Below are 26,125 nucleotides of genomic sequence, written 5' to 3'. Positions count from 1 at the left end.
GAATAGATCCAGACATTTTTTTTTTTTTTTTTTTTTTCATATTTTGAAGAAGGGCATAACACATAACAACAAATTCAAAAGGAACGACACCGAAAATTAAACAAACAAATAAAAAATCACTAAATAACATAGGGTTTCCCAAAATACAAAATAATAAATTAAATTGAATGCAAGTTTACAAAATAATAAACTAGAAACAGCATTCCACTAATTTTGTTCATTTTTTTTTGGTAGAAAACTCACATGAATTCGTTATATCGTCTTCTGGAACTGGTTCCGTGTCTTCGGTAAGCACTGCCAATTGTTTGTCTCTTTTCTCGAGCTCACTTTGGTATTTGATTGGGTTTGCTAAAGCTTCTGCGAAGTTAGATAGATCGTCTGGGACATAGTCTTTAACTATAATACATAGGAACAACGAGGCCAGACCCATTGCTTGACCCATTTCAGAACGCAAATTAACATGACGGTAGCCAGGACACAAACCAATTACCGGCAGAACTCGGTGGCCGATGAATTTGCCACCTTCTTCAAATGCAGCTATTCGTATGCTTGCTAATTCAGGCAAGACGACCTTCGAAACAATATAGTAATCCACTTATTAAATTTTTGTTAGTAATTTTGAAAAATGTACCTTTTTGAAAACAAATGGGTCTTCGCCAAATACTGGATTGATACCATTGTCACGCACAATTTTGGTTCGGAACTTTTTACGGACCGTATCTGCTGGAAGACCAAACATGTCTACCTCCACATAAGTTCCTACCCTTTTATCTGTTAGAAATTGGCCAGAGAGAACTGTTATTGAGACCGTTCCCGCAATAATACCGTCAACCTGAAAAAAATTGGTTTTACCAACTGTTCTCAAGATCGTACAAAGATTTTTTTAACAAACTTACAGTACTTTCAGCAAAAGGATCTAAACGTCTATCAGTTCGACGCATAAACTCAGGTTTGAGTAAGTAACCGGTCCGGTCGTTATATTCAAAAATACCCAAGTTCAACTGCATTGCCAAGTCTAGCGTTTGGAAATTCAATGCCACTAATTGGCAACCGGCATTCCAGAAAAGCTAATAGCATTGAAAATAAGGTTTTTCGTTAACTGAGTTTAGTATTCCATGATTTTAAGTGTCCTACCTGAGGCATAAAGTTTGAACTATCAAAACGAGTTCCAGCTGGATAAACCCTAGACAATTGATGTTTGTTATAGTTCACGAATTCGATAGGGCGTTCTTTAAGCAAAGTTGTTGCTTGTTTTTCATCAAACGAAGACATCTCATAACATCGATTCTTTTCTGTTAAACAAGTAAAGAAAATGAAGTACAATACTGACATTTAAGAATGTTTAGAAAAGCTTACTTTCTGCGTTCTCGAAGGAACTAAAATGAACTGGTTGTACATAGTTGACTAGAGCTGATATTTCTGCTCCGGCTTCAGTCTCCCTTTGTGCTTTTTCGGGAGGTAATTCATTTCCTATCGGTGGATTTGGAGTAGTATTCGGAAGTGATTCATCGTCACTGCAACTGTCCGTATCCGAAGAGCCAGTACTGTCTTTAGAGCTTTGACGAATTTGCTAAAAAATGAGTTAAAAGAAACAATTCATCAGAACCATTTTTTGCTTCTATACTTTTTTCTCAAGAATTCAATTAAAAGGTAGTTCCTCTTTTTTGTTGTGATATATACAATACATTTGCATTCAATTTTATTATGACGAACCGAATGGTAACAATAAACCCTTCAAGGTACAAAAGAAATTATATTTCTTTGATCTTTCATTAAATCTTTTGTTTCTTCATCCAAGAAATGTCTTTTCCAAATTACAATTGACAAAATAATAATTAATATTTCTTATGATCCTGGGATAATCCATCAATCAACCTCTTTGTCGCTATACAGTAACAGTAGATGAATGTATAAAAGCAGAACTTAATATTTCTTTGTCATTGTCCTTCGTATTTTCTACTCAAATGTTTTTACTTGCTTTATAGGTTTTTGCTATTGAAATTAGAAATTGCCTTCTTCGTAAAGAATAAGGATGCTATTCATTTGTAATGTGTTTTTTACTTCTTACATTCGCTAGGGATAAGTATTGGTCTTTTTGAAATATTAAATTTGAGTTGAGTTATTTTTATGAAGTAGATCAAATAGCCAATAGCTATTTAAAATCTGATGGCTTCGGTGGCCCAAGTTCGTATCCAAAATTTAGAATTGTTTTTTCTTTTTTTTTTTCTTTCTGTAATTCAATAATCGTCAATAAAAAAATAATAGCTAGGGTAAAGTCGGGTGATATGGCACCCTTTCAATATCTCCCACTTAATGACTTCTTTTCAAAGCAAAAAGAGCATAATAGAATTCAGTCTGACTTAAGCTTTCAGTGGATGCATCCGGATCCGCAGTTGCCATTGCCACTTAAATTTAAAAAATGGACAAACAAAAAAATGAGTTCAATTTGAGCGAAAAGTTTTTTTTTGTAAAATTATTATACGTGTGGTTCCAAAAGTATTTGACGCCGAGGGTTCTTTTTAACACAAAAACAACCAGGCCAAGTGGAATCAAACCCAGATCACAGCAGCCGTTGGAGCTGCTGAATGTCAAGAAAAGCAGGACCTAAGCATTTTGCGATTCCCTTCACACGTCACTACATTAAGAAGGCTTCTTAAATGACCAGAACCTAAAAGTTTGCCAAATAGCTTTCAGATTGACTGAAAAGTGCGGAATAATGCAGTAATCATAATTTCACTTTTGGTCTCCTGATTTGTGTACGTCTTTCAACAACACATGCAACAAGTTTTACAAAAAAATATCAAGAAGAAATAGAGTGCCATATCACCCTCCATTTTTTCAATCATGTTTTTTTAATGGTTTTTATTTTTGCAAAAAATAATAAGAAATTATCTTTGAATTACACTTATGTATACCTATTTTTCATTTAAGAAATAGTTTTAAAATAAACCTGCCTTTGTTTGAAATAGATATCTTCTTTATTTTTCAAGTAATAACGAAAAACAAAAATGGGTGCCATATCCCCCGACTTTACCCTAAATAGGTCTCGTTGTCGGAGAATTTATTCGTTAACGGATGAAATTTTCGCATTTCGACTCTTGTCGAAACACAGACTATTATTTAAAGGGCTTTCACTGTTCGAAAATTGTTTAAAAACTGATATTTTCGACATTTTACTTCGAATGACTGATTACGATTCGCTTACACGTAATAAATAAATTTACAATGCATATTTTTCACCTGAATGTCAATTTTTTGTTTTCTAAACGTCATTGTATGTATTCAATGCAGAACAGTTAAGCTGTTTGCTTAAAATAGCAAATGGCAACAATTTATGCATAGAGCAATACCGTACGACGCAGAATTGTTCATTCAGTTTTATCTAAATACAAAAAAAAAAAAAATAAGAGAAACAAAATACTCCCTGCTTAATATGCCAGAGAAAGGACAAACAAAAAGTAATCCCGACACTAGGATGGTAGGAAAAGAACAAAGGACATTTTGCATATACACATACCTGCAATGGTGGTGCATGACTTCCAATATCACTGTTTCCAGTTGACTGTGTCGTTGTCAGCGCTCCTCGTTCTGCTGCGGAACTTACTCCATCTTCTTGAATAGAAACTTGTTGCTGGATTGGAGCTATAGTTGGCATTTTGCTGGCATCAACTGTAAAATTCCATAGAAATATAAAGATAATAGATCAATTGTAATGGACTACGCTTTTCATGTCTCTAAATTGAAGTGATGTTTTTTTTTTCCTTTTCTGAGAGAATTAATACAGAAGAGAAAAATTCATTTTCTTTCTTCTTTTTTGTTGCTGCTACTGCCTCCTAGAGAAAGTTAATTTCACTTGGATAGTTTCCGAAGGTATACCGTATACCTACCTACCTATACTATTCATTTGCATTTAAATAGCTTAGATACTTGTATGAGCATAAAACATATCGACTTAAGTCAATAGCTTTCAGCGTGATTGGAATAAATTGAATTTATGGGAAGCTGTGTTTTAGAACTGGTTCAGTCCGGTAGGCTTTGATAACGACTGGATATTATGATTCAATTTATTGTTAAGGGATTAGATTAACGAGAAAAGTGTGTCAGTAATATTAAGTTAATTAAAGTTTTGAAGACCTTAAAAAAAGCAATATAAAAAAAATTATTTTAAATTATCAGAAATATTCTGATGTAACAATCATCAAAGTTGGTGCATGTAATTCAATATTTAACTGATGCGTAAATGAAATGAGAATGTTCATGCATCATGTTGAATTATGTAATTTAGACCAAAGCTATGGTAGTTACCAACAATAAGGGCCTTTCGAATTACATATTAACTATAAGCTGATTATGACAATCAATAAAAGTATAGCTGGAAGCAAAACAGATACCTACAAAGGTGAAACGAAAATGGTTTGTTCGCATAAATACAATCCTATATTTTACATTACAGTGGTCTTTAACAAAAATAAAATACAAATGCTTGCAATAGTTAAATTAAAAATGCTTCATTAAGGATATCATTTATGCAGCATACAAGTCACTATCATATTTTTAGTGTTCGAAATAAATAAATAATAAAACAAAATTATTAAAGGATTTTTGGAATGCATTTAAGCTCTTTCGCCAAATTTTTTAATCGACTTAAAGAGCCGCAAATTTTTGTTCCAGGACCAGAATATCCAATGGTAAAATGTAGAAAAAATGTCCAAACAGTCAAAATTTAAAAGAAGTCTTTCCGACCTTAAAATTGCCAATCGAAAAAGTCCCTTTTCTGAATTTCGCCTTAGTAAAAAAACACCCTAGGAAATTGCATTTTTGCTTACAGGCAGTTTCATTAAGAAAAACTTTATGGCTCTATCTATATTTTCAAAAAATATACAAAACTAATTTTTTAAAAATGTATACAATTTTACATACATTTTTACTCTTTTAGTGTTTATACGAAGAAATCTGATCGCATTCAGGTTGTTTGACAATGAATTCTAAAATATTGTCTTTTATTCTTCAAACTATATTTCGTTTAATAACCAACAAAATGGACGAAAAAATCATATATATTATTATATTTCCTTCAAAAGAAAATTTAATCACAGAAAGAAAACTGTAGACACCGAACATTGCTAAGAAAATATATTACTCAAAAATTAATAGAGCATTTAATTCTGTGTCATTGGTTCTTACAACTTGTTTAAATATATGAACATCATTTGAAAGAAAAAATGATGATGAGCAATAAACACACAAGAACAATTGCTTTGATTGGTTTGTCGGCAATAGAAATTTCATAATAACTGTTTCAGTTTTTTCTAAAAAAAAAAAAGTTACGTATACACCTCAGTGACTCACATATAATAAAACTATTATTACAAATAGTCGATGTTTTAGAAAACTGGCACAACTCAAAAATCCTGGTTTTTGAGTTATTAATGCCATTATACTGGAACCAATACATTCTTAATTTTTATAAACTCAGTATAAATTAAGGATTTCCATCCTATCACACAGCTGATTCTTTTTCTTAAATTTATGAAAATACATAGTATGGAAAATTGACCAACAAACTCTTAAAAAAGTAGTAGACAAGTTCTATTCCTATAGCTTATTAAGGATATTCGACGAAATTTTCGTGAAATTGAAAAATGGATTCAAAAGCCTATTTTAAAATAATAAATTACTTTTTCATTCCAGAAAAACATATTCTTACCTGAATTTGTTGTCGTCAATTTGGCTTGAGTCTGCATATATCCATTTCCATTTGCATTGTTATTTGAATTTCCCTTACTTTTGTGATGATGGTGGTGATGATGTTTCTTTTTATTTTTAATAATAATTTTTCTTTTCAATAACGATGGAGGTGGCAATTCACAGTTTTGCTCCAATGGATGCGAATCGAGTGGCTTATCTAGCAACATATCTCCGAAAATATCACGACAATAGTTAGCAATTTTAGCCTACATCAAAATTTACAAATATACATTACATTTCACTACATTAATTTTAGCAATAAAATTTAAATAATTTAAACTAAATTATAGTTTATATAAAAGGATTCAACAATAGCATTTATATATATATGTATACTGCGCCTACAAAGCCACCAATAAAATATAATCAATTTTTCAAATCCTTCAAAGAAAATAGCATTTCTATTAATATCCTTAATGAATTTCACAGCGTCAGCGAATACAAATTTTGTATATTTTTCTATATATTTAAACTTGAGGAATTATATTAGGGTGTAGGTATTTAGGGTGTGACCAGAACTCAAGCAATAAATTATAAGCTACAGAGGGTACAGTCGGCAGTGGCAAATGACGTAGCTTCATGATGAGTTATTAACCCTTGTGGATTTTTAATTTAATCACACAATCAGGAGTATTTTGTTATGACAGCTTTTAAAAATATTTATTTTTTAATACAGATAAATGGATTAGCTGTTTAATGGAATAAAAGGATAAAAAGGACTCTAGTTTGAATTTATACAGTCTTTTTGGTACGACGAATGGAGCTTACTCAACAAACATCAATGAAATATGAGAAGTTATTTAGCAAATACTATTAAAAGGTCAAATATTTTAAGTGAAAATTGGGGTGTGTTCACCATAACAGATATTCAAACAAAACAAATATTTTTCTATAATAAAAACTATTTAATAAATTAATTTAATATCAAAATGTACTGCAAATATGCCTATCCTATAACATATAAAAATTCAATAGTAAATAATGTCTGAATTCGGTAAAGAAGCTCAATGCACTTTGTGGCAAAAATAGCCCATAAGTACACAAATATGCAATACCATCAATAATAATCTAATTTAAGGACACAATTTCACAATGTCATTGCTAGCCATCAGAACTCTTAGAAGAACACTCACCTTCTTTAAGAAAATTTCAAGTTGTTAAAGTGTAGGAAGAAATAATATAGAATAGTCACTTCAAACGGACATCTTTTGGTCTCAAGGATACAAACTACTTATACAATATACATACTTAAATTCAATTGTTCATTGTTATTATATTTTAGCAATGAACAAGTTAGAAGAAGGGGATACTTGTCTCTATTATATTTAATCTTAAAAAAAAGAGACAATGTGGAATATTTTTTTGTTATTAATCGGATCCTCCCAGTTATTGACTTACTTGTTGCCGTGGATTACAATGGTTCTCAAAACTTAATATCACAGGAAATTCTGAAGTTTTAAATGCACTCTCGGCAATTGCTTCGAGCACATCCTTGGCAAAAATCTCAGGAACAAATGTATATCCATGAACGATAACTGGTTCTTCCGTTCGTCCATTCCAAAAATCCAATTCAACGCATCTAAAAGACAATAGGGTTCAGTGTTTTTAAAAATTCTATTTAAAAAAAAAATGATTGGCAAAGAGGTTGGAGAAAGTGTTAAAAAATTTCGAAAATGTCATAGGTATAGGTACTATAAAATAATAGTTTTTTTGTTTTGTTTAAAGATTAACTTTTTTACAAAAATTACCTGCATCCAGCCAGAAGACACTGTCGATAAATCTCAACCGAAGACTTTCCAGTAAGTTGATGTCCAGTCAAATAGGTGTTATGTGACGAATTTATGAAATAATGTGACAACGGTTGATCCATGTCATCACATAAATCTAGTTTATTTGGAGCCATTATTGGATTATCACTGGACATTAAATACCTGAACAAATAAGACAAATTAATTTTAAGGTTAATAAATAAGGTTTTTGTATGACAATTATATAACGATCTAAAATTATGTATTACTTGAACGTGTACTTTTTTAACATAAAAATTATTAAACAATTATCAAAAGTTTGTCGAGTTCTTGTATCTAATAAACACGATAAGTTAAAAGGATAAGATCAATTTTTTATCGATAGCAAATTTGGACTCTTTTTGTTATTTTTCAAGCTTTTTTCTATACCTAACTTTAAATGCAAGCCGTATTCGAAAATTTTATTTAGGTAACTTTTTGTAGAAAATAAAACTTCATATTCATATGAATCCTTTTAAAAAATTAAAATAAAATATAAATACATTTTTTAGATACTTTACTTTAATTTCGTACTAAATTTAGCTAAGAAATAAAGCCAAACATTGAAAGCAGCGTTCAATGCCTTAAAAGGCATTGGTACAAATATTAAAGGTTCTACTTCAAATGGCAATGGCAATAAAAACACAAAAACAAATTCAAGTAGATATACCAATCCTTGTGGGTCGACAAACAAAAATCTATCTGGGATTCACTTTTAGTATTTTCAAACCATCACAGTATAAACCAGAACTTGCGGAAATATCGAAATCTCTTTTTCTTGTAAAAAAAAGAACTGTTTGGTTGGTAGAATTTCTACTTAAAACTTTCGATTCACCCATAACTGAGGTTAAAAAGAAAATCCGCAGTCTTAAAGATTAAAAATTCTCAAACAAAAAGAAAGCATCCTTTTTAACAAACAACTCATAAATGTAAATACACATTTATGGACAACCAACAAAATAACGAGTTGCCATTATCTTCTCTGTTACAAAAGAATAAATCCATCTCTTTTGTAAACTTTACGCCACAACCTTTCACATGCCAACAAAAAATTTCCATACTGTGAAAGTAATTCAATATTTTAAAGTACCCTCTCTTTCACATTTCTCCGTGAGAATTTGATAGAAAAAAAAAAAACAGTCTAAATCAATGTCCATAAAATTTCTATATCGACTTTATTCTCAAGTTAAAATACATTTGATGGAAAAATACCGACGAACCATAGATTTTGTAGAAGACTCCTTTACAATGTAACTATGTTTGGTATTTGGTAGAACATACAAAAAAGACTGACACCCCAAAACACCAAACCACCCCGTCGTCGTCGTCGTTTTGGGTGCATAAGAATATCAAGACTAAAAAGTTTATGTATAGAAACCGCCCAGCCATTGATCTATTTAATGGAATATTGGAATGCACGAATGTACGTACAGATGTGTCTGGATGGGATAGGTATAGGAAAACACACACACATAGCCCATATCGATTCAATGTGGTTTCGAAAATCTCTTTTTCAAAAACAAGAATATTCTTCTTCACAAAATGTTTTATCTCATTTGCATGAAATCCGATTGAATGGAAAAGTGCAATCCATGAATAAAAGAATTTGTAGATATTGCACTCCCCTGCCCGAGGCTCTAAGGGTAACAAAAAAACAATACAAAAAAAATTAAATGCATTGATTTTAATAATACAATAGTATAGGTGCTAAGTTTTTTTTGCATAAAGGGTGCGGGTTTATGCATCCAGTTTAATTACATTTTACTGCAGTATGTTTACTAAAACCATCACTATGGACCGCATCCCCTTATAGTTTAATTAGTTATCGCAAACTTTTTTTCATTTTTCAGCTTTTTTTATGGAACTTGTTGACCTAGTTTAGTTTATGGTAAGTGGTTCACGTCATAAAAGCAATATAGAAGCATCCAGAAAATAACAAACAAAATTAAGATATGTGAAACTAAAGTGGAAAACAAAAAATGCAGGATGTCACAAATGCTCAAAACTGTGGTATAATGACCCTATAAAATTGTTTTTATGCTTAAGACTATAAATGAATTAGATGGAATTTTAGTTAAGCTTGTATGTATCTAATATATGTATGTATCTGTGTATTGTACATTGGTTGAATGAGCGATTAGTTTCATAGTTAGTTAATCTTACCTTAAAAATCCATCTGAACTCAAGAGTCCTTTTTGAGAATTAAATTTATTTGGCTCATATTCGGTTATTATCTCCTTTGCTCGTGCCGTATTTGCGTAAGGATAGAGTATTTCATTCAGCCTAGGATCTCGTTGAGTTTTATTTAAAAACTCCACCAGTTGTGAAATCGTCATACAACGTCTTTTTGAATTACCTACACTGTTAAATAAAAAAAACATATAAGTTTTATTTTAAATCTATAAGAAAAACAAGTTTCAACTTACATTCCATCAAAAATCTTCTCAACTTCAGTACGCTGTGTAAGGTTTTTGTAAAGATTGTAAAAGTCTTCAAATTGGAATTTAGACAGAGGTAAGCTATCGATTTTGCCTGATGGTAAACCGGAAACATCTAAGGCTTTTTCAACACGCTTTCTATCCTCTTTGTTTTGGGTAAAAATTTTAATAATACTAAAATTACAAAAAAACATTAATATATTTATTTATTGGATGAGTTTTTTTTTTTTATATTACTTTTTTACTGGAATCATTTTATCTCTGACTGCTTGCAAGCACAATTTAGTATGAGCCTTTTGAAGGAACATATTCGAAGATCCATTTATTTGTGATAAACTGTATGCAAGCTTCATAAGTTCGTTGGACCAATACTGTTTTGAAAAAATTTATTTTGAAATTAAAAATTTGTGAATTATTTTTTAAGCTATAATTATACAAACAAATCAATTCTGTGGAATATTTGTGGTTTTGTTGTTAATATTTTTATAGTTTTCAAAAATAACCAATCTATCAGCAGACTTAGCTATTAAATAATCATGATGCAGACTTGTAACTCCCTATTGTTTTTAAAATTTTAACAGTGAAATATGATTTAAGGCTATTCCATTGCTTTTTTAAATTGCTCAAATAAATATGTTTTTATTTAACAAACCTTATTCAGAAATTTCTGTAATAATTTTCTACCAGCCGAATTCGTTAAGACATTATAATGAAGTTGACAAAGCTTTAAAAAAAATTGTTGAAGTTGAAGGTAAGTAAAAAATGCTTTGGTGTTTTTAGCTTTAAGATCCTTTTTAAAAGCCTTACAAAATGTGCTTCGTTTTTTTTTAAAGTGTCAGTTTAAGTGTCATACACATACAGGACCTTTTATTTATTTTTTATAATAGCTTTTATAATTCTGAGCCTCATATGAACAATCACTAAATTTGTTTTCAATTATTATGCATACATAAATGTAAATAAGCAAAGAGATAAGCCATTACATACAAGTAATATTATTTTTATCTCTTAATTGAAAGGCAAATGTTTTTTCTGTTTTTCCTTTTTTATTTTGAATTATTGAACCTCAACGATAGGCTAATGAAAATAATCATCAATCACAAAAAAACAGGAAAGCAAATCAATCCATTGACAATGATTAACGATACTAAAAAAAAAATATTTATATTAAATGAGAGCACACAAAAGGATGCATGGAATTTACTTCTTTTTTTCTCGTTGTTGTTGTTGTTTTTTAGAACATTTAAATGTCAATCATTGTACAGAGAAAAGAGAGAGTGTTTTATTATTTCAAAAGGGGTTAATGAACGCAAATGGCAATTATGGTCTATTTAAGAAATAAGCGTGGTTTAACTTTGCTTTTAGCCAACTAACATGATATAAATCAAATATTTTTTTAAATACACACATTTTTTGTTTTAACAATAAAATAATTTCAGAGGGCAACTTACTTGTGCTATTTCTTTGTTTATGCAAGAAAAATTTATAACAGTTAGATTGACGAAATCCGAGCCTTGGATAACAGTTATTGTTTTTTCCTCCAGACTATCTTCCATCGATCCCATATTCAAAAGTTGCTTAAGCTTAGGATCCTGAAATGATATAGTAAAGGTAAGTTAGGTTTTATGATATTGTAAATATTACTCTATGAAAAAGAAAATTAGGTAAGTTGTTTTTCGTAACATTGTTTGGTGGCATTAAAGTAATAAATAAATAATAAAATGAGAAAATGCCAAAAAACGTCATTTTGGCTGTTTTCGAGGTTATATTTTTATGTGGGGCAATTCGTTATGAATAAATTTGTAACGGTGCCTATAAGAACTGGTTTTATTCTTTCAAATCTTTCTGATATCTCTTTTACTGCCCGAGGTATTTAAAATTTAAGTAGCGGTCTTTGACTCAGAAACAGCACTGTCCAACCAAATTAAACTTTTTTTGCCACAAGAACCAAAATATACTTTTCTTGGGTTGCTGAATTAGTTGCTTATTAGCCTTCGTTCTTGAAATATTACCGTTATAAGCAAAAAAAGGTTTTTTCTAAGGGTTATATTTCAAGAACGGAGGCTAATAGAATTTTCCGATTACATATTCGAGTTCAGAAACTCAAAAACCTCTAGAAAAGTATATTTTGGTTCTTGTGGCAAAAACTCTGTGGCCAGTGACTTAAAATTTAGATAAAGTTTAGTTTCTCTTTGGCTTATTAAATAAAACGTAAGCAATAAAAGAGATATCGGGAAAATTTGAAAAGTTTTTGAAAGAAGAATATCTGTTCTTGTAATCACCCCACATGAAAACAGAACCTCGAAAACAGCCCAAAATGATGTTTTTGAGCATTTTATAACGGTAATATTTAAAAAACGGAGGTCAATCAAATTTTTCTGACTTCAGATTCGAGTTCAGCACATCAAAAACCTTAAAAAAGTATATTTTATTTCTTATGGCAAAAAAAGTTCAATTTCGTTGACCAGTCGTGTTATATCAAATCTTTGAGTCGCCTTCTTTAGTTCAATAAATTGCCTTTTTTATATATGTAATTTTATCCCAATTTATTTCGATAAAAGTCCTCATCTTCATTGTTAATAATAAAGCTTGATTAATAAAAGCTTGAATACAATTTGACTGGACTTTAACTCCAGCGTCAGAAGTTGACAGAAACGCACGCAAGCTATTTTTTTTTTTCAAACCTTCTATTCATTTTTTTTTCGCGAAAACCAAATCTATTATAAATGTAAAAACCATTTCACAATACATTTTGTTTAAAGTGTCAATGACATAAGGTGCATATTTTACCTTTGTTGTATGGGATACATATTGAAAATTACACATTATCCTTATTAGAGAAAATAATGTATCTTTTAATCGATTAAAAGCTTAATCAGTCCTTTTCTTCGCAACTGCCTTTGCCCTTTTTCATATTAAACCATGTAAGGTAAGCATATTACTTTTTAGCCTTTCCAATTACGAGTTCATTACTATCCGACTATTGAGTTAAATCGATAACACATTTATACGATTGCACACATCTACCAACGACGATATTCGTGCTTTACTACATTTGATTCCTTTTAATTAACCTAAATCAATTTATTTTCGTGCAATTTGATTACAATCATGTCATGTTTAACGATTTATTTGATCTATTAGCCGGTTCCTGGGAATGGATGTGTCATCGCTATAGCAAGCTACATATTATTGATGCCAGTAGCTTCCCTCCAGCTGTATAGCTTATTTATTTTTTTGAATTGGTTTTCAATTATTGCCATTCAATAGCAAATCATCAGTTGTTTATGAATTTTTATTTTTTTTCGTTTCATTTGAATATTATTGAATTTGCATTGGATGGGAGTCGAATCATATTCAAATTGCTCTGCAATTATGTTTGTTTCTATCAAAAATATATAAAAATTATTGTCTCTCATTTCATCATCCATATAAATCAACCCACAATAATCAGCATTTTGCTAACCATTTAGAGAGTTTTATTTATGTTCCTTCCGGTTTCAATTGTATTTGCATTTTTTTTCTTTTTCTTTTGTTTTATTTTTTTTTTAACAAGATATAATATAAAAGCTATCGTCATTCGACGCGACGTTAATTGTTTCTCACATGTGAGAGATATTTTATGTGCGTGAACTTAAATAATTGAAATATAAAAGATTTCAAATCACGGAATGTGCATGATGCCTATTGTTTCAATGTTAAACTATCAGCAGAATTATAGCTAGGTACCTACTCGTAATTTGAATGAGAACGTTAACTAAACACTCATTTAAGCATGACGGTATATTAATTAACATATTAGTAATGTGCTCTACAAGTAAGCTTCAATCAGTCATCAGTGCAAAAAAAAACAACTAGCATTGCTTAATTTATTCAATTTTATAATAAAATGCAGGATTGATTCAGTAAGCTTCAGCAAATTAAATGTTTAGAACATTTTCAAATTGTTTTCAACTGTAATTATATTATGTAGATACTCTCTGAATTATTTAGGTACTTAATTTTTTTTACATTTAAAAAAATTTAATGTTTAAGTTAGGGGTTTATTGTTAATAAATGTTTTTTCGAAAAATTATTTTAAGTACACACATTTCTTCCACTCAAAATTATAAAAAATACAAACATTAACATAAAATGTTAGAAAACATAAACGCATATAATAAGCACATTTTATATAATAAGCATATTTTAAAGTAATCTGTTGTTTTATGTTGCCTTTCTACTCGAGAGTAAAAATGCTGCAAGCAGTTTTTAAGTTTTTTGAGAATTGTTATTTTATAACACCATACGACTCTTAGGAAACTGTTCGCAGATGTTTTTTCTCTCAAATGTACAGTTACCTTTGAATCTTGCAGAGAGCTTTTAACGTGAGGGCCTTAAAATGTACCCTGAGGAACAACGAGAGGTGTGATGCTTTATCCAGCAAATATTTCTTCAAAAGAAGATTGTGACTGTTATAGCAAGGTAGGTTAGTAAGGTTAACTATTATACATTAGGGTGGGTCAAAAAAATCGAAATTCTTTTTTTTGAATTGGTACTCCGAAAAATCGATTGCTAGACCCCTCTAGAATATACACACCAAATATGAGCTCTTTATATTAATGGGAAGGTCCTCCGCTTTGCAATTTTCCATTTTAACATCAAGCTTCTACTAAAAAAAATAATTTTTTTATTAATTGACTTTTTAGCAAATTTCTTTTCATATTCTTGTAGGAAATTGAACGCTCTACAAAAAAGGCCTTATACACTTTTTTCGTTTATCTAACCGTTGAATAGATATTTGAGGTCCAAATATCGAGAAAATCTTTAAAAATTCGTTTTTTGTTCTTAATTTTGTAACAAATTGAAAAATTATAATGATTAAACGCGCAAGACATATTCTTGTTGGAAATTGATTGCTCCACAAAAAAGGTCTTATTAACTTTTTTCATTAATCTAACCATTCTAAAGATATTCGAGGTCAAAGTTAAAAAAAAATATAAAAACATTTTATATTTTTAAAAAATTTCTAATTCACTGAAACTTTATTATTTTCAAATTAGCAAGATATATTCTTGTAGGGGCTTAAACGTTCTACAAAAAATTCCTTGGAATGAAATTGATTGCTTTAACCGTTTAGAAGATATTCGTATCCAAACCAATGCTCACTGATTTCAATAGTTTTCTTATGACCCGTATGCATTGCGATTTGGATACGAATATCTTCTAAACGGTTAAAGCAATCAATTTCATTCCAAGGAATTTTTTGTAGAACGTTTAAGCCCCTACAAGAATATATCTTGCTAATTTTGAAAATAATAAAGTTTCAGTGAATTAGAAATTTTTTAAAAATATAAAATGTTTTTATATTTTTTTTTAACTTTGACCTCGAATATCTTTAGAATGGTTAGATTAATGAAAAAAGTTAATAAGACCTTTTTTGTGGAGCAATCAATTTCCAACAAGAATATGTCTTGCGCGTTTGATCATTATAATTTTTCAATTTGTTACAAAATTAAGAACAAAAAACGAATTTTTAAAGATTTTCTCGATATTTGGACCTCAAATATCTATTCAACGGTTAGATAAACGAAAAAAGTGTATAAGGCCTTTTTTGTAGAGCGTTCAATTTCCTACAAGAATATGAAAAGAAATTTGCTAAAAAGTCAATTAATAAAAAAATTATTTTTTTTTAGTAGAAGCTTGATGTAAAAATGGAAAATTGCAAAGCGGAGGACCTTCCCATTAATATAAAGAGCTCATATTTGGTGTGTTTATTCTAGAGGGGTCTAGCAATCGATTTTTCAGAGTACAAAATCAAAAAAAAAATTTTCGATTTTTTTGACCCACCCTATTATACATATTACTTGCCTTATAAGAAAAAAATGATTTAAAGGTTTTAACAACATTACGATGATGGAGAAGTCTAAATAAGTGGTTTTCGTTCTTTGTGCGTCATGTCGGGACATCTGTGCGTCAATCTATAAAATGAGCTAAAATCTAATATGGCGGGTATATTTCCTTGAAATTTGGAACAAACAATTTTTTGAAATCTCCAAGATTATTTTGGTTTTTTTTTTTTTATGTCTCGCTTCGAACGAGATATTGCGATTTTCTCGAAAACGACTTCAACGATTTCGATTAAATTTGGTTTACGTAATGGACTAAACTGGTCCATAAAAACTATTTTTTAGTTTGTCTAAAAAATAAAACAAGCCGTATTTTTAGTAGTTTTCCTATTTTTCAATTTTCTCAAAAACTAGAAGGCATAGAAACATATGGGTTTCAGTATTTGATAAGGAATTTGTTTAGCCAATTTACTTGATCAATTCAGTCCGTATTGAATTCCATAGTCTTGACAAAGTATTCAATGTATTTTTTCATACTTATTTTTCACAAATGTTGACTTTGAAATCGATTATTTCAAACAACTGATTAAAATAACTTGATTTCAAAACTCAAATTAAGTGTACAATTCTAGCTTTTGAAAAAGCTATTATTGATAACTGTAAGTGTTGCCATTTTGTTTTTTATAATTTGATTAGTATTTTTTTTTTTTGAAAATTGCCCCTCCCGCCTAAAGGGGGGGGGGGCATAGACCCCTCCTTCCAAAACAAAAAATGATTGTATTGAACACCTCTACGAAAAACCGTTTTAAATTCTCGGCTCATGTTATCGAACTTTAACCTTGCGTTGATATGAATTTTTCACGAAAAAAAAAAACAAGTTAACGGGGGATATCTCGAAAAAAGAAGCTAATCCGATTTTGGTAAAAACGGATTATAATTGCTGAGGTCTTCAGGAACAAAGCCTCATTTTTAGTTTTTGTCGTCATTTTAGGTCAACCTTAAACTTGTTCAGGATCACTGTGTACGGTCACAAAATGGAATATTAGAAAATTACAAAAAAACATTGAACAAAACTTACTTTAGCTTTTCTAGCATAATTTCCAGTTCGGACATCTCTGATTGTAGCTATGTCCAATAAATCCTTTTCATCTCTTTGATCATTCCAATACATAAAGAAACCCTTAGGATCTACACGTGCAGTAATTGCTACTCCTGTTACAGCATCCTAAAAATAAAAGAATAACAAAAAAAAAAATATTATAAGCTTATAGATGTCAAATTTAGCTAAACAAAAAAATCATGAAATTGTTTTCTTATTATTTTCTACAATATTTAATAAATGTGTCAGAATTGAGCTAAACAATTATTTTGTCTTTCATTTAATTAGAAAACTGTCACGACCAGGATATACAAGTACAAGTATGTACTTATATTATGTTCGAACAATTTTTTTTTTTTTCACTTATTAGTAAATAATTCAATTGGAAGTTATAATTGCATCTAAAACCCGTAATAACTTAGGGAATTCACTGCCATTGTGTATACACAATATTTCTATCACATTTTTGTGGGGTTGACACTCAATCAGTTTATAGAAATAATAATAATGTTATCCACACTATGCTTCGAGGGAAATTGTTTGGATAAATGAAAGAAAGTGAATGAAAAGTAAATCTTATTGAATCAATCATGTTAGACCCGCTTATTTAAACAAATCATATAAATATTTTAGTTGATTTGATTTACGAGGATAGGAATTTCACTTAACTTCCCAAATAAGAATTATTGTTCGTAGTTTATTTTCGTATGCATAAAGTAATTATAGTTACAATAAGTACCTACCTACTGTTTTTTTTTTACAAAAATTAATAGATAATATTAAGAGAAACCAATTTTTAATTTAAAAAAAGCAATAAGTTATATTGGTGTCGGTAGTTATGACAGAGCCATTTTTTTTTTCGTTTTTTTCCAACTTTTTTTTTTATTTTTTCACTGAAATTTCACGTTTGGACGAATTTTTATAATTTAATTCATTACTATATAGTTAATAAGTGTTTTTTTTTTCAATCATAAAAGTACCAAGCTTCAATATATGTATTTTTATGTACAAGTCAGGTTGAAATGCAAAACAAACTCTTAAAACTCCCTGAAAATAAAATTAAAAATATATAAAATTGTTTTAAAGCATTAACACAAAGAGAATTACTGCTAGTATTTTCCTGTATTTCTTATATCCTGGGGCACATTACCATAAACCATTACAAACAACAACAAAATACATGAAGGTATCATGGAAATCCAAAACGTTTAAATTAATTTTATTTAATAAACGCCATCTACCCTATACAATAAAATTTAATTTGTCAGTGACTTGATTTCGAATAAATAATAATAAGAACAAAAACAAAGAAAAATCCAAGAAAATAAAAATGCTAATTTACACGCATATAAACGCTATAACATCTTGAACATATTTATAAACGAAAATTATTTATTTGCAAATAAATTTGGTTTCTTTTATTCTTTTTTATTTGTTTGTTGTTGTTTAAATTTGAGCTTTTGTTTTTGGGTGAAAGGCTCAAACGAGAAATAATAATAAAATGTAAATCAGTTAAGCCGTTTTTGAATTATAGGGCTCGAAAAAAAAATGTGTACCAACTTTTCAACTTGTCATCGCTTGACTAGATGTCTCCGTCTCGACCAACGACGGAAATATAAGTGATGCTTTTAGTGTCAAAATTTATAAAAAGTGTGAATTGAATTTTGTATGAATAATTCAATTTTATATTCTGAATTCAATCATTGAAATAAATGAAAGAGAAATATTTCAGAATAAATATATTTTAATTGATGCCATCTCATTTATTGTGGTTAAAGTATTTTTGTATGTCTTGTTATTCTAAGTTTAGTTTTTTTTTTTTAAGAAAAGTTCTATAACAATAATTTAACAACTAAAATCCCCCATAGTGGCTGGCTTTTTCGTCGCTAGAAAAGTATAAATGCATATTGCCAAAAGACAACATTTTGAATTTGAATCAATTGAACGAATCTCAAATGGTAAATATTTCTTACAAATTCGAGTGTATTCAGTTTTAGAGAGCTTTTGTCTCTGTGAGGTTGAAAAATTGTTTAAGTTTTATAAATGCATTACCTATAGACTAATTTTTGGCACAAAATGATATAAATCAAAAACTTAACCGAAATGCAAATCTTCTTACTGCCACCTACTAACTATACATCTGGATACATCAAAAATGACCACAACTTACTGGTGGACTTAAATAAAGAAGAAACATATTTTGAGCAAAATACATATATTTTTTCCTTTTCAGCCTAAACTACACGTTTTAAATTTTCGTCGCATCTTATTAAATTACCCTTTGTAAAATATTATAGAAGTAGGTTAGTTTGGTGTATACGTATTTTATTTTTTATTGTTAAACTTTGACAAGCACAATGATTCTAGATTAAGAAAAAAGATACAATATGAACTCAGTGGCGTATCCAGAAACAAATTTGGAGGGGGCTGGAACATTTTTCAAAAATTTTTTAGAGGGGTACGAAAAATTTGTCTCTCTAATTTATTCATCTTTGATCGAGAGTGAAGCGCAGTGCTGCGGTACTGAAAGTAGTATAGTAGCATTTAACTGCTCTTGACGTAGACAGCTTCGTACTACTGTCTCCTATTTGCAAAGTTCTTGTGTCCCAAACATTTTACACAAACAGCAAGAAGTTGAGTCAAATTTAAAAAAAAAAACACTTTATTTTGTTTGAACTTTGTCATGTGCTGTGTTTACAGATTTATTCCTTTCACGGTGTAGTTTTTGAGCTATACTCAGTGCCGGTTTAAGCACTACCGGCGCCCCTGGGCAAGATTGCAAGTGGCGCCTCTAAAAAAAATCATTTTAAAACGAAAACCCAAAATCCCGAAAACCCAGAACCCCGAAAACCCAAAATCAAGAATGGGATCCCGAAATCCCGAACATTTTTTCGGGATTTCGGTTTCGAAAACAATCCTTAGTGTGTAATTAAGGTGTTTACACGTAAAAAACAATGTAAGTGTATGATTCCGTTAATATTTCTTTTTTACATGATTTCAAGTTCTTATTGCGCTTTGAGCAGTCTTTTGTTGTGATTGAGTTAAGTTGGAAAAATCGTTGAACTAAAATCAAAAGAATTAGGTATGAGTTTTAATATTAAACTTATAATAATTGTATGTACCTATGTTTAAATTATTATTTAATTGGTTTTAATTTTATGTTTCAGTTAAAATTTCAGTGAAACACAATTTTGAAGAGTTTTTTTTTCTGTTTTATTTTCGGATTTTCGGGTTTTTGGTTTTTCGGGATTCTGGGTTTTTGGGATTTTTGGTTTTCGGGATTCTGGGTTTTCGGGATTTAAGGTTTTCGGGATTTTGGGTTTTCTGGTTTTTGAGTTTTCGGGAATTAGGGTTTTCTGGATTTGGAGCTTTCTGGATTTTGGATTTCGGGATTCTGTCTGTCTCTCTTCTGTTTCTTTATTCATTATTACAGTCTGGATATTCTCCATAAACTATTTTGTCTCGTCGGTCTATTCTTTTCCATATCCGGAAAAAATAAAGACACACACTCCCTCTCCATAGTACGTATTATACTAAAGAAGAGATCTGATGTATTCCGAATTGGACTTAAATTCGAAAAAAAAACTACCCCAACCCCCAACTTCAGATAAGGCTCTTACTCAAACAAACACAAATAGCATTTTCAGAGTTTGGAGGGGGCTCGAGCATCTGAGCTGCCTCTAAATCTATAAGATTTACGAACAAGTTTCAGTCAAGCATATTCATTACTATGAAATTAGGTAAAAAATAACATGATCTTGAACGCTTGGTGGGGGCTTGAGCCCCCTGAGCCCCCCCCCTTCAATACGCCACTGTATGAACTAAATAATGTATGTTAGCTATTAGGTCAATTTTAATTACAAAAAATTAACTTTCATTATTGTTTGATAGACTTGATTATGGTTTTTATTTGAATTTAAAAAAAAAAAAACAAAAACAAATGAAATTTACCATCAGGGTCCGCGATTCCTTACCTATTAGTTTTTTTTAGTTAATGTGGGAAAGTAACTTTTAAAATTTTATATGTACCTATTAGGGTGGTTGTTATTTTTAAAAGTTGAGCAATTTTACTGAGCACCCTATTTTTTTGTTCCTTTACATCTTAAAACACTATCCTATTTTTTTTTTTTTTTTACGACCATGTTAACACGTGCCGCTCTGACCTTAAAGTTAACGCTCTTGGGAGAGTACTTTCACAGTATGAAATTTTTTATGAATTTAATGAAAATGTTTTTTTGTTGTCCCTAAGCAAGTGTAGGTGTCATTTAAAGTGCAGTTCATTGCTTCTGGCTATAAAATATTGCAATAGCTTTTGTTTAGTTGTAATACTATAATTAAGTTAAATGAAGATGCCTCTTGAAAATTTATTTTTAGTCGGTTTTAATGAAAAAAAATTCTTGTCTCGAAACTGTCGTCAAAACGAGATGCATTAAGCTTTTTCTAAGCAAGGAATTGAAGATCAAAGTAAAAATAAATACATATCGCTCATTTACTTGAATACTGTCATAACTCAAAAATCACGAGTTTTGAGTTATTAATGCAGAAGTTATTTTTGAATAAAGTAATCTTTAATCCTGCAAAAAGTCATTTCTTTGAAAATTGACGGTGAAGGATCCTAGTTTTATTTAAGAAACTTACTTTTTACATAGAAAAATAGATTGATACTCGTTTTCTGAAAAACCAGTTTTTTTGAGTTATGAAAGTGTTCAAGTAATTGAGCGATATTTAAATGAAAAAATTTGTTTTCGTAGTAGAAGAAGAGGTTGAAGTTGAAAATCAAAGCTCTGAATCTATAGTGCCAGAACCTTTTGGCTCGAAAAGAGCAGGAGTAGATATTTTTAATCCTAGGCTATCGGCAGTGCTTAATAAATGTAAAGTAAGTTACAGGAATGCCGTTCACCTCTTGACAGCCTGTATTGATCCTTCAAAATTTGTAACTAACCGCTCCTCTATACGACTCTAGAATCTATCGTCAATATATTCGTGGGCAATCAGCTTTAGTAAGTAGAACTAAATTTTTTGAATTTAATTTAAGTTTTGCCGTTATACACTGGGGCTCAAAACTTCTTCCCGATATAACTGGCCAAGCTAAAGCAGACAGACTTCCACTTGGAATTTCAGAACTTTCAGCTTGAACTTTGATTGAAGTATTGTCTACAGTGTACGATTTATTAGAAAATTGGTCCTTGATTGACAAAGTTCAAGCTTATGTTTTCGACACAACTTCATCTAACACTTGGCGTTTAAACGGAGCTTGTGTTCTATTAGAAAAAAAAAATTGGGCGAGACATACTCTACCTAGCTTTTAGACATCAAGTTTTCGAAATTGTTCTTCAAGTGGTATTCAACGCATCCAAATTTGACCCATTTTCTCGACCTGACATTGCTTTGTTTAAAAGATTCAAAACACAGTGAAAAACAATTGATAAGATTGATTTTCTTACAATAAATGTGGCCAACAATTACTTAAAACTACCTATACATCATTAAAAACTATCATATGGTATCTAATTTTTTTTTTTATACAAATGTTATAAAAATAAAAATATATTGAACAATTCCCAAATACATTCTGTCTTTATTTTGTACTTATAGATATATTCGTATGTCTCCTGGCAAAAAAAATTACAGAATATCAATTCAAAGCCCAAAAAAATAAATTTTTATTAATACTCAGCAATATAAAATTTGATTTTATAAGTAGAAAAGTTTTTTGCAATAAAACTGTATGTTGTATTATGTGCTTTGTATATGAAAATCTCTATAACTACAATGATTAATGAAATAAGATTTGCATACATTCCAATCGGCCATTACCCGAATAAGAATAGGTCATGAAAATCCACTAAAATAGCATCGTTTCATCAATGCTCCTAGCCTTTTATTTATGTACATTATACGAATTTATATATATCGTGTATAGAATAGTCTATACATATACAATGGAAATTGATGTGCTTGGACTTGGTTTGCGAACCTATCTACGAACTAGTAGCCGTGTCGAAAGAAGGCACGATTTCGCTTGATCTTCTAACCCCCTTCAATAAGCTATCGCAAAAGTTGATGAAGGAAATGTTATTGTAATAATAAAAATCTCTGAACCAGTGAATATATATCCGGATGATCTGAGTGGCATTTATAAGATCTTGTAAAATACATTTCTTTCAGTGATAATATTTGTTTTTTCCTTTTTCAAAAAAATTTATTGATTGGAAATGGCGTTGTGTTTATTTTTTTCAGTTTGTAATTTTCTTTTATTTTTTTTGTTTTGTTTTTCGTTTGGTTTGTTTAAATTGAAATATAATTAAAGGCAATTTGTTTTTGAAATAAGTGCAACATTAAGCATACATACATAAATGCTTAAATATTATTCAGAGGTCAGATCAAAGTCTGCGTTCTATTGTTTTCAATGGAAAAAGTGGTGAAAATGTCTCTAAAATAAGAAATCTTTAAAATATAAACTGTAAAATAGGATTTTTCTAACTTGAGATGGAAGCAGAACATACTTTAGGAAGGAATATTCAAATTTTAAAATTTGTTCTTTAATTTTGGTGTTACTTTCATTTTTTCAAATATACTAAAGTTAAAGGTATTGACTTAATTTAATATCTGTGCAGAATTTTTTTTATCTTGTAAATTATGTATATCGTACAAGTTGTGGTTTTGTTAAGAGAAATACTATTAAATACTCGCCAAAAATAAAATTCACCTAATTTTGTATCTAAACAAATTGCATGTTATCGATTTTTATTTGAAAGTATTCGACGGATAATTTCTAAAATTGTTTTGTTTTAGAAATAATTATGAAACCACAACTGCTTGCAATCAATTTGTAGTATCTAGATAAATGTACATGATAGGTGTTTGTTATTTTCAAATATACTATATTTCCAGCATTAAGATAGATGCTTGAGACATTCTTTGGCTGCCAAATGGGAGCCATTAATAAACTGGAAAATATTTACACTACACTTCCAGCATTTATCTATTTTTAGATAGTCTAGGAAATTTGACTTTTTCTATAATAAATTATTCACATGCGCAATTATCAGATAAAGTGTCAATGTTTGCAATGGTTTTTTGAATATAGATTTATCGACTGACTCATTATATTTAGGGTGTACATTGTACAAGTTGGTTTCTATGAATTGTGCTGCTTAAATAATTGAAAACACTCTTTTCTTCTGCATTTTCAGGAAGAAACGAATCTATATTTTTGAACGACATGTATCCTAAAAGAAATTCATTTTCAATTTAATTCATTTTAATAAGTCTGACAAATAACACATAGATAAAATCTTTTTAGGTGGATTTTATTTTATTGTCATAATATCAATCCACCAATCAGCAAGTAAAGATTCAAACTGATTTACTGACTAAAGAACTTATTTCTCAAAAAATCGGTGAAGAATGAGAGCATTATCGCCCTAAAATTAAAACCATATGACTAAAACTTATTATACCCTCTATAAAAAGGTTGAGCTCCAACTGACGATTGAATAATGAGCTCTTACTTAGTCAGTAAAATATCGTTGAACACTGTTCCAACAAAATCTTAAAGATTAGATTAGATTAGATAAATTCTTTATTTCATCAACAATATTTACAAAGTTTTTTCCTAAGAATAAGGACATGGCAATCTTGCCGTCTGCCTGATTTAACATTTCGTTTGAGTTAAAGAAATAAATAGAAGGTATAAAATATAAATAAGTATAAAATTATATCAACGAAAATTATAAATAAGAATTAATTTCAAAAATGGTCTTTGTAAATTTAAAGAAGCTAAACATAATTCTAACTTAATAACAAATTTGCTAATTTGCAGTAAGAAAAAATTTAATTTTATTATTGATTTGAAAAACAAATGAAAGAGAAAAATAAAGTTTAAAATAAAATAATATGAAATTCGAAAATTTAATGACTTTAAATACCATTGTACATTTGATGTAGATTTGCAACATTTAATAAAATAATTTTAAACCACAATAACTATAGGATTTAGTGTTAAAAACTGTTACGGTACGTTAGAGCATGTTGGCAATATTTATAAAGATTAAGCCAACCAGCTTCACCATTTAAAATTTCATAAAGTTGTTGAAGCGATAAAAAACTTTCTTGGAAATATAACCGGCGTATTTCCTGTAAAATTGGACATACCGCCAAGAAGTGATTAATATCTTCTGTGTCTCTTCTATTACATAAATTACAAACCTGCGACAGATCGTTACGGTGCGGTATAAAATTTAAGTTTAAGATTTCAACTCTGGTTCTAAAAATTACACTAATAATTTCTGCAGTAAACTCACTTCTAAAATAATTGGAATCTGAAACGAGACTGTGATTTAAATGTCTGTAGATATTTCTTGCAGTAGAAGACGTGGCTCTTGATAGATTTGCGCTGAACATTTTACTGTCAACTTTTGCAATCACATTCGCGAACTGATCCTCCCAATCATTAATATTTGAATCTGATAGAGTTAGAGTGGTATCATGGTTAAATGCAAGTTCCTTCCATTCCTTGAAAGGAGAAGCATTAGTATGTAGGAGGTTTTTCAAAATTGTTTTGTGAAGACACCTATCGCTTCTTCTCATAATCTTAACAATGAAGTCCGCATTAGCTTTTAAACTTTGGATATAAATAGGTGTTATGCCTGACTCCACATATATGGCGTAATTAGGTGTTGAATTTGGTAACCGGAACAAGCGCTTGAAGAAATGCCTATGAAGGCTTTCAAAAGATTCGAAGGGTATATAACCAAAAACTTGCACACCATACGACATGGAGGCATTAACTGTTGCGTTAAATACACGATACTTAGAAGCTAAATCAACGTTTTGGTTAGAAAAAAATTTCGGCCACATCATGTTTAATGCTAATTTGGCTTCTTTGCATTTGGCGATAAAAAATCATAATCATAAGACATAAAATCTTAAATATCAATTTGTTTGATGTCTTTTCAACTTGCACGTTGCACTCCCACCCACGATACATTCGTATTTATTCATATAACAGTTTTACGACGAATCTTTTTGGTCATAAATCGATCTGTCAAAAAGTAATGAAAAATGTTTAAATTAAATTAATTAATTGAATCTCACTTCAAGTGTAACAATTTTAAATGAACTCGAAATGATGAATGAGAATGTGAAATAATAATATAATTTGGTTTTCATTGAGTTCTTTAATTAATTAATTTGTGCAAGAAGTAAATTTTTGCTAGTGAT

At 29.7% G+C, this 26,125-nt stretch overlaps 1 protein-coding gene across 6 annotated transcripts in view; it reads right to left on the bottom strand.

The window, feature by feature from the left end:
- Positions 1-26,125, bottom strand: part of LOC129907721 (1-phosphatidylinositol 4,5-bisphosphate phosphodiesterase classes I and II) — a 62,296-nt gene that overhangs the window by 2,029 nt on the left and 34,142 nt on the right. For all 6 annotated transcript variants that reach the window (XM_055984064.1, XM_055984062.1, XM_055984065.1 and 3 more), the window contains 14 exons: positions 16,880-17,026; positions 11,425-11,565; positions 10,211-10,344; positions 9,962-10,147; positions 9,699-9,896; positions 7,497-7,679; positions 7,147-7,327; positions 5,708-5,954; positions 3,518-3,669; positions 1,357-1,570; positions 1,135-1,292; positions 897-1,067; positions 632-832; positions 244-571 (listed from right to left, as the gene is read on the bottom strand). In XM_055984064.1, the coding sequence (XP_055840039.1) occupies positions 244-571; positions 632-832; positions 897-1,067; positions 1,135-1,292; positions 1,357-1,570; positions 3,518-3,669; positions 5,708-5,954; positions 7,147-7,327; positions 7,497-7,679; positions 9,699-9,896; positions 9,962-10,147; positions 10,211-10,344; positions 11,425-11,565; positions 16,880-17,026 (2,641 nt within the window). The remainder of the gene's footprint in view (positions 1-243; positions 572-631; positions 833-896; positions 1,068-1,134; positions 1,293-1,356; positions 1,571-3,517; positions 3,670-5,707; positions 5,955-7,146; positions 7,328-7,496; positions 7,680-9,698; positions 9,897-9,961; positions 10,148-10,210; positions 10,345-11,424; positions 11,566-16,879; positions 17,027-26,125) is intronic.

The sequence above is a fragment of the Episyrphus balteatus genome, chromosome 1 (assembly GCF_945859705.1).
Source record: "Episyrphus balteatus chromosome 1, idEpiBalt1.1, whole genome shotgun sequence".
NCBI lineage: Eukaryota > Metazoa > Arthropoda > Insecta > Diptera > Syrphidae > Episyrphus > Episyrphus balteatus.
Note: the sequence above shows the minus strand (reverse complement) of the source record. Positions and strands in the feature narration are given on the sequence as shown.